Source organism: Moschus berezovskii, chromosome X, assembly GCF_049115385.1.
Source record: "Moschus berezovskii isolate FMDL1 chromosome X, NW_MosBer_1.0, whole genome shotgun sequence".
NCBI classification, from domain to species: Eukaryota; Metazoa; Chordata; class Mammalia; order Artiodactyla; family Moschidae; genus Moschus; species Moschus berezovskii.
This window is the reverse complement of record NC_142488.1, coordinates 17894818-17911058: the sequence shown is the minus strand read 5'-3', so window position 1 is coordinate 17911058 and position 16241 is coordinate 17894818. Positions and strand designations below refer to the sequence as shown.

At 40.8% G+C, this 16241-nt stretch overlaps 1 protein-coding gene across 3 annotated transcripts in view; it reads right to left on the bottom strand.

The window, feature by feature from the left end:
- CDKL5 (cyclin dependent kinase like 5) overlaps positions 1 to 16241 on the bottom strand; it is a 181999-nt gene that overhangs the window by 15069 nt on the left and 150689 nt on the right. For all 3 annotated transcript variants that reach the window (XM_055437908.2, XM_088833609.1, XM_055437909.2), the window contains 4 exons: positions 10985 to 11951; positions 3423 to 3524; positions 3046 to 3151; positions 239 to 362 (listed from right to left, as the gene is read on the bottom strand). In XM_055437908.2, coding sequence (XP_055293883.2) covers positions 239 to 362; positions 3046 to 3151; positions 3423 to 3524; positions 10985 to 11951 — 1299 coding nt within the window. The remainder of the gene's footprint in view (positions 1 to 238; positions 363 to 3045; positions 3152 to 3422; positions 3525 to 10984; positions 11952 to 16241) is intronic.

Below are 16241 nucleotides of genomic sequence, written 5' to 3'. Positions count from 1 at the left end.
GGTATGCACTGACCCAGGGAATTTTCTTTCTTTTACATGATATTTAACATAAATGCTGAACATTTTGAAAGAAACCATTACAAATAATGACAAATCACATTTCCCTTATGAAACAATCTCTCTCCAGAAAGAAAGGCCTAGTAGGAGAAAGAATGCTAAATTGTTTACCCAGAATTGCTGTGAAATCTCAAATCCACAGTTAGAAAAAAGAAGAGTAAAAACAAGCTAAAATACCCACCATGGATCAAATGCTGGCTGTCTTTTTGAGTGGTTAGTTCCAGAACTGCTTTCTGATGGTAGGGAAGAAACTCTGGTTGACACATTATTTTCATGGAAAGAATTGTCTGGACGTGGAGATGGCACTGAATAAAGAAAAGGTAAGCCACTGATGTACTCTTTTGATCAAAGCACTTCTCATATTGTTCTATTGTATTTCTCTTACACAAACAAAATAACAAAAAGGTAAGTCAATATCCTCACTTGTCCTTCAAAAAACTTTTGTGTTTTCTGAGGATGGAGGCATTCCAGCGAACATTCTCTCTCTCCCCTCTCCCCCAATTGCTTATGACAGTAACTTGCAAGGGTCAGTTAATTCAGGCAATATATATTCAAGACATAAATTAATGTAACAGCTGATAAACTGGAGAATATCACAGGAGATTTCAAAGTATGAATATGATCCCCACCTCCCCATTTTGACATTCACTTAAGTTGAGGCTTTCTTCTTAACATCATAGACCCAACTATGTAGAATCTATTCTTAGTCTGAAGTGATTCTTAACAATATGTGTGTTGGAATACACCAACTACAGTTTAAGACTTGCCACTTGGGAGGTGACATATCAACTTTATATATTTTTTAAACTCAATTCCGAAGAAATGTGTTTTTTTGCACAAAAATACTATTTTTCTCTAAGTACTCAATCCAGGAATAAACAAAAAGACAAACCATGATGCTTGTGAGTAGATACTTTTCTGTTTTTCTTTGAGGGGGGTAATCATCTTTTTCTGTCAATTTCTAAGCTTGGTCATAAATCAAAACATATTACAAATTTCATCACAAAAGGAATACACAGGCTGTATGTAAAGACAAATGACACCAATTCACTTGACTCTTGGCTGGTAGTAGTGAAAATGGGAAATATTCTAAAAACATCTGTCATTTCAATGATACCACTAAGTCATCATTCAGTTAGATTTAGTAGTATCACTGAAATGAGAGATGTCTCCAAATGTTTCACCTAGTTAAATCTTTCCTTTCTATTTCTGGACTTTCTAAAATAAAAATCTTCTACCTGCCAAACTCTGAAGTCAATTACAAGGGGCTTTGATGATAGTAATCAATAGGCAATCAAAATAAAACTGTGTTCCTTGAGGTCAAGGACTAATTAATTAAAAACTTAGTTAACATCTTAATATTAACATATACTCTCTAGGCATCTATAGAATTAACATGTGTGTGATCCATTTTGGAAGTAAAACTTCCAGTAAGAGAAGAAAAAACTTTTGTTTATATGTACACTATAATACTTTTGTTTTAATTAACTTTAATCTGAATTAAAATTTTAGTCCCATAAGATTCTAAAGTAACCATGACATCAGAAAAATAATAAATGCATCAAAACGTATATAGAATGCCTTATGCTCTTCTCCAGTGTGGGGCTAGGAGGGAACAGAGTCACCTGATCAGTCAATATATATTTAGGTCCTGAATAACACTTGTATGCATTTATTTAGCTCAGATTCCTAGTTAAAATGACCAACCAAGCAGTTGTCCATGTTTCCCACCAATTTCTGCCCTTTCCAGCTATCCTCCCAAATCAACAGAATTATGAGAAGTTGGGCCTCGCAGACCCAGGACTTTGCCTGTGCCCTGGTGGGCTTGCTGTCTGTCACCCCACTAGGGGCTGGGGCTGCCTGGGGGCCTCCACTCTGTTACTGCATAGCTCCTTAAAGGGGATGTCTTTTTCTTTCAATCTCTCCTAAATCCATTCAGCCCCTGAAACATTTGTTACAACTATCTGTTAAACATCAAAACACAATTTTAAGGTCATGCAAGTACACTTGAAGATTTTCTGTCATTCATTCAACAAATATTTCTGAAACTGCCAGGCAGTGTCCTAGTCAATGAGGGTAAAAGAGGAAAAGGTAAAGGACCTTGTAACCTTGTGAGAAAGAAATGCAAAGAAGCCATACCACGTGGTGTGTGTTATGTTAGAGACAAAGGACCATAAGCAGAACAAAGGAAACACTTCACTTCGTCTAGGTGGGCAGGGAAGCCATCACACTGCAGAGGACATCAAAGCTGACTCTCAAAAGGGACAGAAACAAGCTGTCTGAGCATTTGGAGTAATGCATTCAGGTCAGAGGAGGGCATGACCTGTGTGAGCGGCGGGGGAAGAGCTGGAGAATAGCAAGGCCCAGGCACAGAAAGTCTAAAATGCCATCTGAGGGAACTTACATTTTGTCATGTTGCCAATGGGAAGCCACCAGAAGACTCTTAGCAGATGAGAGAGAGAGGACTGGGGCTGGGGGCGATGGATTGCCCTGTTGTACTTTTTTTCCCTGTAGCATTTAACTATCTTTTACTGCTCTATGTAATTATTACATTTAGTATTGTTCTCTCCTCATGAGAATGTGAGCTCTGTGAGGGTGGAGACCTTTGGCTGTATTGCTCACTGATATTCTAAATTAGAAGTCTCAGGCACACAAGTGACATCAATAAATATTTTATGACTTAATCGAATGAGTGGTGTGGTTAGAACACAGCTTCATAAGGATCATTCCAGGGACCATTTTGATGGTGACTTTAGGGACAGCGAGAGCTGCTGGGAGGCTACTCAAAGAAATCAAGTCAGAAGCCACAAGGGTCTGAACTAAGACAGTGGGACCCAAGGCAGGAAGATGTGGTGGAAGGCAGTAGTGCAGGTAAGAATGCCACTGACCGGAAGTCAGGGCAGTGTGATGTAGGGGAGTGTGCAGGCTGGAGATATAGTGAGGGGGAGAGAAGAGAGGAGCCGGATGGGTGCCAGGAGCTGGGTTTACCTCGGTAGAAGCTGCCAACTCTTCTTGGAACAGGATCATTATACAGGTGTCTATTTTCCTTGGGGGCGGTGCCATCATCAGAGTGGGGGTCATGATATGCTCCACCCTGAGACAAAAGGTAAACAGCAGAGTGATGATGATGCGGCCTGTGCACTCAGAGCAGTACCTAACTGATCTATAACTTACTCTGGGATCTATTTAAGACAAAACTCAGAATTATGGCATGAGGAAAACTGCTTACTTTGTAAGCCAGTTCAAATTATTTGTGGGAGACTAGGTATGGATAAATCTTATAAGACAGACTGTAATGATTCTGAATGACCAATCTTTATAGACACATTCTATCAGGAATGGTAGCCACTCTAGAAAATTCATACCTCAGACTTCTGCCGCGCATGGAATGAAGAGGTGCCTTCTCTGGAAGACTCCTTAACAGAAGATCGTGCCACAGTCATCTCTGGAGGATGTTGCTCTCCGGGCTGAAAGTCAAAGTTAAAAGGATTTTTGAGACCGTCTTGTTCCTAGGGATGAAAATCACCTAAATTTCCATGGGTTTTATTTGGTATAACCAGTACTTTAACTGGCTAAAATAAAAAATGTGAGTTGGCCAAAACACAAATTGTCCTGTAAAAGAGTGAATCATCTGATGAATGTAAAATATGTTAAACAAATGTCACAGAGATGGAAACTGAAATTCTCATTAAAGTTAATGCAAGCAGGGAATGAATTACTCTGAAAATAGTTCAGTTAATTATTAAAAACAAAGAAAATTATCCTCCTAATATCTAGAAAGCCATGGTTCTGAGCAGCACTCAACTAGAAGAGAACCAGAGGTTCTATTAGTTAATCCAAAATATCTCTAGCAGATTTTAGGCTGAGTTCTCCAAAAAGAACTACAGATGCAAAAATATTTTTCATGAAGGACACGTATGGCAGATTCAGATGAAAACAAACGTTCTTCGGATAGATCAAGGAATTGAATCAGCACCCTCAATAATTTCTGTCTTAAAAATCCTCTAACTATTGTAGTTTATGTACTTAATCTCCTCTATGATAACAGTACTTATACTTCATGTATTTTCTTAACAATCACGACAGCACTCATCTCTAGAGACACTTCCTCAGTCAAGGAAGTGAATCACAAGCTAAGAGCAGCCTTAGCCCACAGTAGTGTTCATTGAGGGAAAAAGTAGCATTTTCTACCTTCAGAAAAAAAGAATTATAGAATAAAATTACCAAGCCATTCAGAGGAGTTAGCTGCATTGTATATCTGTATATTATGCACAGAAAGAGTATTATCTTGATCCTTACACAATGTGTCAAAAATAGTTTATTTAAAATTTAAAATATGATTCTTTCTCCCCCTCACTCCCCAAATGTACTATGAAAGGACTCCAGGCAGGAAATCATTCAATGTAGCCTCTCTTCTTTCTACTTTGTGGCAAGATCTCATTTGAATTTTATCACCTACATTGTTTACAAAAGCCTCTAGAAAAGTATCTTAGAAAATAAATGATTTACATCTAATCTAAACTCTAAGTGACAGAGCCAGTCCAGTGCCCTTGCTCTTAAAGGTGACAGTGCTTTTCAAGAGATTGATTCCCATCATTATCCCCAGCTTCAATGACTTGTCAAGCCTTCTGCCATCTTTGTGCCTTTAAACTTGTACTTTCTTGCAGTTCAGCACTGCACCTCTCGAATTGGACTTAAAATTCAGCAATGGTTGGATCTGTTTTTAGCCTATAGTTACTGTTTCATAATGAGCTTAATTCTACCAGGGTCATGAAGCCTTTTCTCTAGCAGTCAGAGAGCCAGTCCATTTGTCCTTTCTCCAAGGTACAGTTTTTTATTTTTCTTCCTTCTTCTCTTTTTACACTGTGCTTAAAGCTAAAACACTTTACTGTTTTTGACCTCTATGTAAATCCATGTGGGGCTGTCAGACTGCTAGAAATACCTTCTCTCTAGAGAGGCTCCTCCGACCACTGCTCTGACTCCAATCATAACATCTCCTGTCTCCTCTCACTGGGGCCCCAGAAAATCTTCCAACGTCGGGGAGAACATCTCTGCATAAGGGCCCAGGGTCAGCGTGACACAGTGTGAAAAGCTCTGGCCTAGAGACCTGTACATTCCCTCAACATCCCAGCTCCACCCTGAACTAGTTGGGTAAACTTAGGCAACCCACTCAACCTCTCAGAGCCTCAGCATGCTCATCCATGCAACGGAGGGGTTGAATTAGATGACTTCAAGTCCTCTCTTCTACTCTGAAGAGCAGATCCTAGGAGAGAAACCTTGAAGGCTTCCTTTTTCCTATATTCAACCCTTCCATTCACAAGTCCCAGTTCTACTTCTGAGGAGTCTGTAAGACTCATTCTTTCTCTGTTTTCCCACTGGCATTGACTTAAATAACATATTCTCCTCACCTCACACTTGGGTCTAAATCTTGCATTTTCCCACTCTAGGCACGTGGCACAAGTTGCAATCCCACCATGGTACTTAATGTCTCAAGCATCCTCCCCTTCTCTTCCAGATGGTCTTTTTGGCCCTCCCTTGAGCCTCTTTCCTCATGCCCACTCTACTTTCTTCCCCTGGTGAAGCCCCCAACACCTTCAAAGTTTCTGCTCAGATTCCATCCCTATCCCCTGGGGGCCTCCTTCAGTCCCCGTGCTGGGACTGCGCCACCCTTCTCTGTCTCTGCATTGCACACAGCTCCGGCACAGCACTGTTACCACCTATGTGTTGGCAAGTGTCATCCCACCACCTGAGCCCACACATTCTAAGAGGACAGGGACCACATCTTGATCTTTCTAGTTAGAGCCTATCATGGTGCCTAGCTCAGTAAAGGCCTAGATACATCTTCATCCTTCATCCAAAAAACCTGTCTCCACATCTGAGCTCCAACAAGACCTCCAGTTGCTCCAAAAGGCATTTCTTTCTTTTTTTTTTTTTTTAAACTTCTGGCCACCCAAAGGCAATCTTCTTCAGGTATTCACTGGACGAGGAATAAGCAGAGGAGCCTGGCCAGGCTACAGGCAGTGGGGTTGCAGAGTGGGACACGACTAAGGGACTGCACACAGGGCCTGAGGCAAGAGGAGTCCAAAAGCCATTTCTGATTGCTCCTGCTAACAATGATCTCTCCCCGTCCTCAAGTACTTTTTATAGCCAGTGCCACAGAAATCTGGTTCTTAATTATTTCACTGTTATCATGTATAATTTAATCTTCCCTAAGAGAAGATAAATTTCTCAAGAGCAAGAACCTTGCCTCAGACTCTTTTAAGTTGCCAAGAATACCCAGCATACAGAAGGTATTCAGTGTCTCAAGAACAGCCCCCATCATCCCAGAAGCAGTAGCAACAAACTAAAACCTTTACTCTGTGCCCAGCATTGGGCACACAATGCTTTATACTCCGTGTTTAATGCTCACGACAACACTCATATGAGGAATCAAGGCACAGAGAAATCCCCAAATTTAGAGTCTAAAGCACACTGCAGAACTCAGACACAAACCCAGGTCTGCCTGACTTTCCAGTCCAAGCTTTTAGATATTTTGCTAAACCAACTGCGTAGTTACTGACAATCTCCCTCTCCCCAGCACCCATCTTGCTACGCTTCCCACTGCAGAGTCCATTCATATTTTCTGGAGCTTTGATACACACTGATAAGTCTATTTTTGTATCCTCTAAAAAGGGAGTACTTTTCCTACATAACACTCTTTTCTTCTTCTAACACTGTTTTTTCTCCACCTTCATGTCTTTGATGCAGGTAAATGTTTCATGTCACAAAAATATAATTTTAAAAATATGTGTTCTATGAAAAGATGCTCAACATCACTCATTATCAGAGAAATGCAAATCAAAACTGCAGTGAAGTACAATCTCACGCCAGTCAGAATGGCTGCTATCAAAAAGTCTACAAACAATAAATGCTGGAGAGGGTGTGGAGCAAAGGGAACCCTCTTAAACTGTTGGTGGGACTGCAAACTAGTATAGCCACTATGGTGAATAGTGTGGACATTCCTTAAAAAATTGGAAATAGAACTGCCATACGACCCAGCAATCCCATTGCTGGGCATACACACCGAGGAAACCAGAACTGAAAGAGACACGTGTACCCCAATGTTCATCGCAGCACTGTTTACAATAGCCAGGACATGGAAGCAACCTAGATGTCCATTGGCAGACGAATGGATAAGAAAGCTATGGGACATATACACAATGGAGTATAACTCAGCAATTAAAAAGAATACATTTGAATCAGTTCTAATGAGGTGGATGAAACTGGAGACTATTATATAGAGTGAAGTAAGTCAGAAAGAAAAACACCAGTACAGTATACTAATGCATATATATGAAATTTAGAAAGATGGTAATGATGACCCTATATGTGAGATTGCAAAAGAGACACAGATGTAAAGAACAGTCTTTTGGACTCTGTGGGAGAAGGCGAGGGTGGGATGATTTGAGAGAATAGCATTGAAACATGTATATTATCATACGTGAAACAAATAGCCACTCCAGGTTCATTGTATGAGACAGGGTGCTCAGGGCTGGTACACTAGGATGACCCAGAGGGATGGGATGGGGAGGGAGGTGGGAGGGGGTTTCAGGATGGGAACACATGTACACCCAAGGCTGATTCATGTCAATGCATGGCAAAAACCACCACAATACTGTAAAGTAGTTAGCCTCCAATTAAAATAATTAAAAAAATATGTGTTCTGTTACAAGAATGCTACTTCTTTTAAACAGGTTACTGTCAATTCTGGAGTCTGAAGATCAGTAAGATGGAAGGAGCATTATGCTAAAAACATTGAGATGTGATAACAATCCAGAAAGACTGAAAATTAACATTTATCTTGGCCTGGAGTTATATTTACCTATAGTTCTGGATAAATTTAAAACTTTTCAACTCATTTTAGATATTGAGTAAGGTATTAGCAAAAGGGTTTGATTTAAGCAAATGTGGTTTGCAGAGATTAGAGAAAATCTCTATGAAGTCACACTGAATTTTGAGAAAATTAGCCAGATAGCTGATGAATTCTGTAAAAATCAAAATAGGATTCTCTAATGCAAATCAGTAATTTATACATTCAATGCAATGCCTATCAAGCTACCAACGATATTTTTCACAGAGCTAGAACAAATAATCTCACAATTTGTATGGAAAAACAAAAAAACCTCAAATAGCCAAAGCAATCTTGAGGAAGAAGAATGGAACTGGGGGAATTAACCTGCCGGACTTCAGGCTCTACTACAAAGCCACAGTCATCAAGACTGGCATAAAGACAGAAATATAGATCAATGGAACAAAATAGAAAGCCCAGAGATAAATCCACGCACCTACGGACACCTTATCTTTGACAAAGGAGGCAAGAATATAAAATGGAGAAAAGACAGTCTCTTTTAACAAGTGCTGGGAAAACTGGTCAGCCACTTGTAAAAGAATGAAACTAGAACACTTCCTAACACGATACACCAAAATAAACTCAAAATGGATTAGAGAGCTAAATGTAAGACCAGAGTCTATAAAACTCCTAGAGGAGAACGTAGGCAAAACACTCTCTGACATAAATCACAGCAGGATCCTCCAAGACCCACCTCCCAGAATATTGGAAATAAAAGCAAAAATAAACAAATGGGACCTAATTAAAATCAAAAGCTTCTGCACAGCAAAGGAAACTATAAGCAAGGTGAAAAGACAGCCTTCAGAATGGGAGAAAATAATAGCAAATGAAGCAACTGATAAAGGATTAATCTGCAAAATATACAAGCAGCTCCTGCAGCTCAATTCCAGAAAAATAAATGACCCAATCAAAAAATGGGCCAAAGAACTAAACAGACATTTCTCCAAAGAAGACATAAAGATGGCTAACAAACACATGAAAAAATGCTCAACATCCCTCATAATCAGAGAAATGCAAATCAAAACCACAATGAGATACCATTTCACACCAGTCAGAATGGCTGCTATCCAAAAGTCTACATGCAATAAATGCTGGAGAGGGTGTGGAGAAAAAGGAACCCTCTTACACTGTTGGTGGGAATGCAAACTAGTACAGCCACTATGGAGAACAGTGTGGAGATTCCTCAAAAAACTGGAAATAGAACTGCCATATGATCCAGCAATCGCACTCCTGAGCATACACACCGAGGAAACCAGAATTGAAAGAGACACATACACTCCAGTGTTCATTGCAGCATTGTTTATAATAGCCAGGACATGGAAGCAACCTAGATGTCCATCTGCAGACGAATGGATAAGAAAGCTTTGGTACATATACACAATGGAGTATTACTCAGCCATTAAAAAGAATGCATTTGAATCAGTTCTAATGAGGTGGATGAAACTAGAGCCTATTATACAGAGTGAAGTAAGCCAGAAAGAAAAACACCAATACAGTATACTAACGCATATATATGGAATTTAGAAAGATGCAAATGATAACCCTGTATATGAGACAGCAAAAGAGACAAAGAAGTATAGAACAGTCTTTGGGACTCTGTGGGAGAGGGTGAGGGTGGGATGATTTTGGAGAATGGCATTGAAACATGTATGTTGTCATATGTGAAACGAATCGCCAGTTCAGTGTCGATGCATGTTACAGGATGCTAGGGGCTGGTGTGCGGGGATGACCCAGAGGGAGGATAAAGGGAGGAGGGAGGTGGGTTCAGGAAGGGGAACTCATGTACACCCAGGGCAGATTCACGTCAATGTATGGCAAAACCAACCAATATAATATTGTAAAATAATTAGCCTCCAATAAAAAAAAAAAAAAACGGAAAAAAAAAAAGAACAGAAAATTTTATCGGAAAAAAAACAACAACAACAAAAAAAACTACAAGGTGGTACCACCTTGCGCTGGTCAGAATGGTCATCAATAAAATGTCTACAAATAACAAATACTGGGGAGAGTGTGAAGAAAAGGGAACCCCCCTACACTATTGGGAATGTAACTTGGTGTAGCCACTGTGGAAACAGTATAGAGTTTCCTCAGAAAATCAGAGTAACAATATGATCCATCAATCCAACTCCTTTACATATATCCGGACAAAACTATAATTCAAAAGGATACGTGCATTCTTACATTCGTAGCAGCACTACTTACGATAGCCAAGACATGGAAACAACCTAAATGTCCATCAACAGATGAATGGGTAAAGAAGATGTGGTACACATACAGAATGGAATGTTACCCAGCCCCCAAAAAAGAATGAAATAATGTCATTTGCAGCAACATGGATGAACCTAGATATGATCATACTAAGTGAATTAAGTCAGAAAGGAAAAGACAAATATCACTTCTATGTGGAATCAAAAATATGACACAACTGAACCTATCTCCGAAACAGAAACAGAGACATAGAGAATATGTGGTTGCAAGGGGGAGTGAGGTGGGAGAGGGTTGCACTGGGAGTTTGGGATTATCAGATGCAAACTGGTATATACAGGATGGATAAACAATAAGGTCCTATTGTAAACTATAGTTAAGTATATTCATAATCCTGTGATAGACCATCATGGAAAAGAATATGAAAAAGAATGCATACATACATATATATATGTATAAGTGAGTCACTTAGCTGTACAGTAGTAATTAACACAACAATGTAACTCAACTATACTTCAATAAAAATAAATGAAATAATAAACAAATGAAAAAAGAGGTTCTCTAAACAAAATATGCCAGAAAGGAACATTTCAGAAAGGAAACAGATTTTGAAAAACAAGCTATCTGAGTACCCCTGAGTACTCAACAACTAGCTTAAATAACTAAAAAAAACTGTTTTAACAGATTAGTCTTTCAAATATTGCTTCCTTAAATATGTCCTATCACGAAAGTACAACCTCTTGCAATAGGGACAACTGTACACTGACCCCATCACATTCCCGAACCACCTTCCCCTGAGGAGCCGACACATCTGGTCAAGGCCTTAAGTCGTACCTGAGGTGATAAGAGCTGCAGGCTGTTGGCTCTGGCCGCCATCCCTTGCCCTACACTCAGGCTTCCGTCCAAGCCCTTGGCTCTCACTTTGTCCCGGGTCACGTACATGGAATGCCTATGTGGACGCTGCTGGGAGGAGAAGGGGCTGGTGTAGCCCAGCCCATACGAAAAGGATTCATGAGGTGCAGACAGTGAATGGGAATGGCTGCTGTCCATGTGTTCAGGCAGCTTCAACTCCTCCATCGTCTTAGAATGCCTGGTTGTGGTTCGGCGTGAGTCAAGAGTGCCTTCGGTTCGGTTATTTCTCCCCGAGGGGCTGAGCAAAGTTCTTGTATCACCGTGCCTGGTAGGGGTTGGGCTGGTGGGAGAGTTCAAGTCCAAGCAGCTGGATGGGAAGTACCTACTGGTACTGGACTCTGCAATCTGGGCCCGGGCTTCAGAAAGGTTGCTCACAGACTTGGAGTCACTCAATGCCCCATGGCTTTTGGCCTTGGTCCTGTAGGAAGGACTCCGAGAGGACTGGGGAATGGTGTCAATGTAGCTGTGCCGACTCTGCTTTTCACCGGGCTGCAGCGTTCCAGCTTTGCTCTGAGAGCTTTCCATAAACGAGTGCCGGTTCTGCTGAGATCTGCTGCTTGACTTGAGGTACTTTGTGCCTGGGCCATCTGAAGGCTTTGGGTCAATATTAAAATCAAACTCTGTCTTTGACTTGGCTTCTTTCGGGCTGAGAAGGTGTGGAATGTTGTTGTTGGTCAGATCTTTGCTGGTAGACCCAGGCTGGCTGCCGGCTTGGTAGGTTTTGGTGTGCATGGGACTAAGAGTAGCTCCAGCAAGGTTTCCATTCAGGAAGCTTTCGTTGGCAGGAAGCCCTTCGTCAGCCCGGGGCAGACCCACACCTAGGTTCTGGATATCTTTGCTGTTAGATCTGTGGTGAGACTGCAAAGCCGCACTTTTGCTGGCTTGGTTTCTGTGTCAGAAACGAAAGAAGCATATCAGTTTCCCTTAAGAGCAGACACACAAAAAGAATTAATAAAACAAGAAAGAACAAACACCTAAAACACCACAAAGACTAAAAACATTCTCTTTCTCAAACATGTGACTATAAATCACATGTAATCTATCATTAAGAGTAAGTTGCTTAGATCAAGTCACTCTGCCACAAAGCACTGGTCCTGATGAAGTGTTTTGGCATTCTTAAATGCTCAGTTTAACTTACTGCCAACATGGTTTCTAACTGATCATCTGGGAAAAGATCCTTTTGCTATATTGGGGCTCACATGAGTGTGTGCTGTAGAAAGTCTGCAAAGAACAAGAGAGCTGAGCTATAGGCAAATTCTTTATAACTCTGTCTGCATGGACATCAGAAGGAGACATTTAGACTTGCAGATCACTTTGTTCCTTGAACTTCATTTTTATTTGTAAAACTCATGGTCTACCTCAGAGATTCATACAGCATATACACACAAGAGACACCCTATGTCTCTTTTGTCTTTAGCCTGTATAATCAATGAATGCGAATTCTAGCAAGGTACTCAAAAAAGAAAATGATACTCTAAAAAGAAGTGGGAACTGCCTGGTGAGGTTTGCTGGAAAATGTGATGATCAACATTCATGTTTTAGAGAAGTGGCAATATTTGGGGTGTGTCAGATGCCTCCTGTACACTGACTAGGAGCGTGTCTCTAACTGGATCACAGGGACCTAAACAGGTAATTTCTCTCCAAAAGACACCACTTATTCCCTTCTCCATTTCACACTTTATTATTTCAAATGGGCTGAGGTCTTCTTTAGGACTGAAAGCTTCACATCCTACTTGGTTTAAAATACGAAATATAAATCCTGAGGAAAACCCTGTCCTCTCTTAGAAAGCTGAAGCTGGTCTATGGCCATACCACCCTGAACACACTCGATCTCGTCTGATCTCGGAAGCTAAGCAGGGTCAGGCCTGGTTAGTACTTGGATGGGAGAAAGCTGAAGCTGGTATCACAGTAAGGTCAGTGTGATCTACCGTACCTATTTAAAAGACCAAATTACGGTTTGAGATAGGTGAGAATGCTTTTAAATGAATAGCAATTTCATTATCTTTTTAAACAAAAAACAATTTTTACTATTCATTCCAAAAATTTTGCTGCAAATATTGCTATTGCTAAAGATGGTTTGATCTGGGAGAGTTTTGTTCTCATCGCACAGTAATTAGAGGAAAAGTCACATTTTTTTTCCCTCTACAGTGGTAATCTGTCAAACTGTGTCTTCCTATTTTCCCTACAAGAATTCACTCCCTCAGGCATCAAAGGTAAAGGCCCTCATCCTCTCCTCCTTTCTTTCAGAGAAGTGTTAAAAAGTATCTGATGGCAGGCATGCCTGTAATAGTTTGGAAGACCTCATCTCCAAAATGCACATACTAATCTCTCCCAGTTGGGTCACAGAAATTGCAGCATTAAATAAGATCACTTAAATCTGAGCTAACTAAATGGCAGACCCCAGATCTAGAGAGAAATTATAAAGAAAGGAAAGTTTCACTTTCTATTAAATGATGTTAACAGAGTCTATCTCTAGATCCAGAGTTGACAGTCCCCATGTCAAGTTTTAAACTTACAACAGTGTACATCTTGGAAACTAAAAATATCTCAGCAACTTCTTAAAAAAACTCAAATGATGATACAAAGTCTCACCCATAAATAGATTTAAGTATGCTGGTTATTCTCCATGTGCCCAACCCCTAGTCCATTCTCCATTCCTCTCTGCTCCATCCTGGGCCTGGGGAACCCAACACTTCAGAGTGTGTCACCCAGCCTCCCTTGCCACCTAACTCCCAGTTGGGCTTAGCAGTGCAAGGGTGTGGGGGCTGTCTCCCCTGCTCCTTCCTGGCAGTGGCCCCCTAACTCAGATCATAGGTGTGTCTCTAGATTCCAGCTCTCATGGGGTGGCTCCCCCTGCCTGGCTTCCCTGGGCTCTCACCACCTTATTTTTTTCCTTTTCTCCTTCAGGCCTAAAGAGGGTAATCACAGAGATAACACATGCAGATGATGTGAAATGTCCAAAGCTCAAAAGAGTATATCCAGAAAAAAATAGAGAAAAGTGAAGATAGCTGCTAAATCTTTTGAAACTCTTGGAAACACTGCTCTCGATGTGGAGCACAAACCTACATATGTTAGCAAGAATACATTCATAGAAACATAAGATACAATTTCTAATGTGAAAAGGGAGGCTATAGAGTTAAGGTGGAAACATGTGTCTAAGAGTTAGGTTTCCCATGCTGCTGCTAAGTCACTTCAGTCGTGTCCGACTCTGTGTGACCCCATAGACGGAAGCCCACCAGGCTCCCCCGTCCCCGGGATTCTCCAGGCAAGAACACTGGAGTGGGTTGCCATTTCCTTCTCCAATGTGTGAAAGTGAAAAGTGAAAGTGAAGTCGCTCAGTCGTGTCCGACCCTTAGCGACTCCACGGACTGCAGCCTACCAGGCTCCTCCATCCATGGGATTTTCCAGGCAAGAGTACTGGAGTGGCTTGCCATTGCCCTCTCCGTAGGTTTCCCATAAAAAGTACAAAAAGCCTAAACTGTTATTCTGAAAGTTTCTGTCTCTATATTAATCTGAAGCCACTGACCTGCACACAATTCCTATATAGAAAGGGCATCACATTGTCTTCAAATCAGAACTCTGCCAAAGCACAAAAAAAAAAATGGTACACAACTCACGCAACTCAATACCAGAAAAACAAACAACCCAATCAAAAAGGGAGCAGAACACATAAATGGATCTCTCTCCAAAGACGACATACAGATGACCAATAAACACATGAAAAGATGCTCAACATCGCTTATTATTACAGAAATGCAAATCAAAACTACAATGAGGTATCACCTCACACCAGTCAGAATGGCCATCATCAAAAAATCTACAAACAAACAATAAATGCTAGAGAGGGTGTGGAATAAAATTACCATATGACCCAACAATCCCACTTCTGGGCATATACCCTTAGACAACCATAACTGAAAAAGACACATATACCTCAATGATCACCACAGCACTATTTACAATAGCTAGGACACGGAAGCAATCTAGATGTTTGCCAACAGATGAATGGATAAAGAAGCTGTGGTACATATATACAATGGAATATTAGCCATAAAAAGGAACACATTTGAGTCAGTTCTAATGAGGTGGATGAACCTAGAGCCTATTATACAGTGAAGTAAGTCAGAAAGAGAAAAAATATCGAATATTAACGCATACATATGGAATCTAGAAAGATGTCACTGATGAACCTATTTGTAAAGCAGCAATGGAGATGCAGACACAGAGAACAGACTTGTGGACACAAGAGGGAAGGAGATGGTGGGACAAACGGAGAGCGTAGAATGGAAACATATACACTACCATACATAAAATAGATAGCCAGTAAGAATTTGCTGTATGACTCAGGGAACTCAAACCGGAGCTCTGTAACAACATAGAGGGGTGGGAAGGGATGGGAGGTGGGAGGCAGGTTCGAGAGAGGGGACACATGTATGCCTATGGTGATTCATGTTGATGTATGGCAGAAGCCAACAAAACATTGAAACCAATCATCCTTCAATTAAAAAAAAAATCTATTATTACGGAAATCCCATAGATCTCTCTGACACACAACTGGAAGGAATCCATGTTAAACTGCCAACCACTTGAGATTTTTTCATATATTAACCCTTCTTAATGGTTGGTAGGATGGATAGATAGATGGCTAATCTCCAGTTAAAATAACTTTTCAAAGCAAACATCAAAGATACAAAACTATACTTTTATGGGGTAGACTGGCGAAGCAGGAATGGTGAGAGGGCAGTGTGTGGCACCATCCCACCATGTCCAAGGTGAGCAGAACCTCAGATGAGTCTGAAGGAGACTTAGGCAAGGACTAGGTAAATGCAGAGTCCACTGCCTCTCCTATAGAGACAGGGTGTGTGAGGATATGTGTATGAGGATACTTGCTGTCTCAGGGACAAGGTAGGGCATCCAACATGAAATGGTGCCCTGAACATCTCTACAAGGGTGCTAGGAAATCCAACGGAGCCATGGTCTATGCAGAATTAGTGTCCACAACAAGGGCTTCCATGGAGGATATGTGGACCATAGACAAGCGTGGAGTGGAAATATTTCCAGATACATGTAAACTGAGCTAGCTAATGGTTTCTTTCCTAGATAAAACATTTAGGACTTTTTCTTTAATATATTCAATATAGTGTCAAGACCTGAAAACAAATTCTTCTGGAGATTTTTA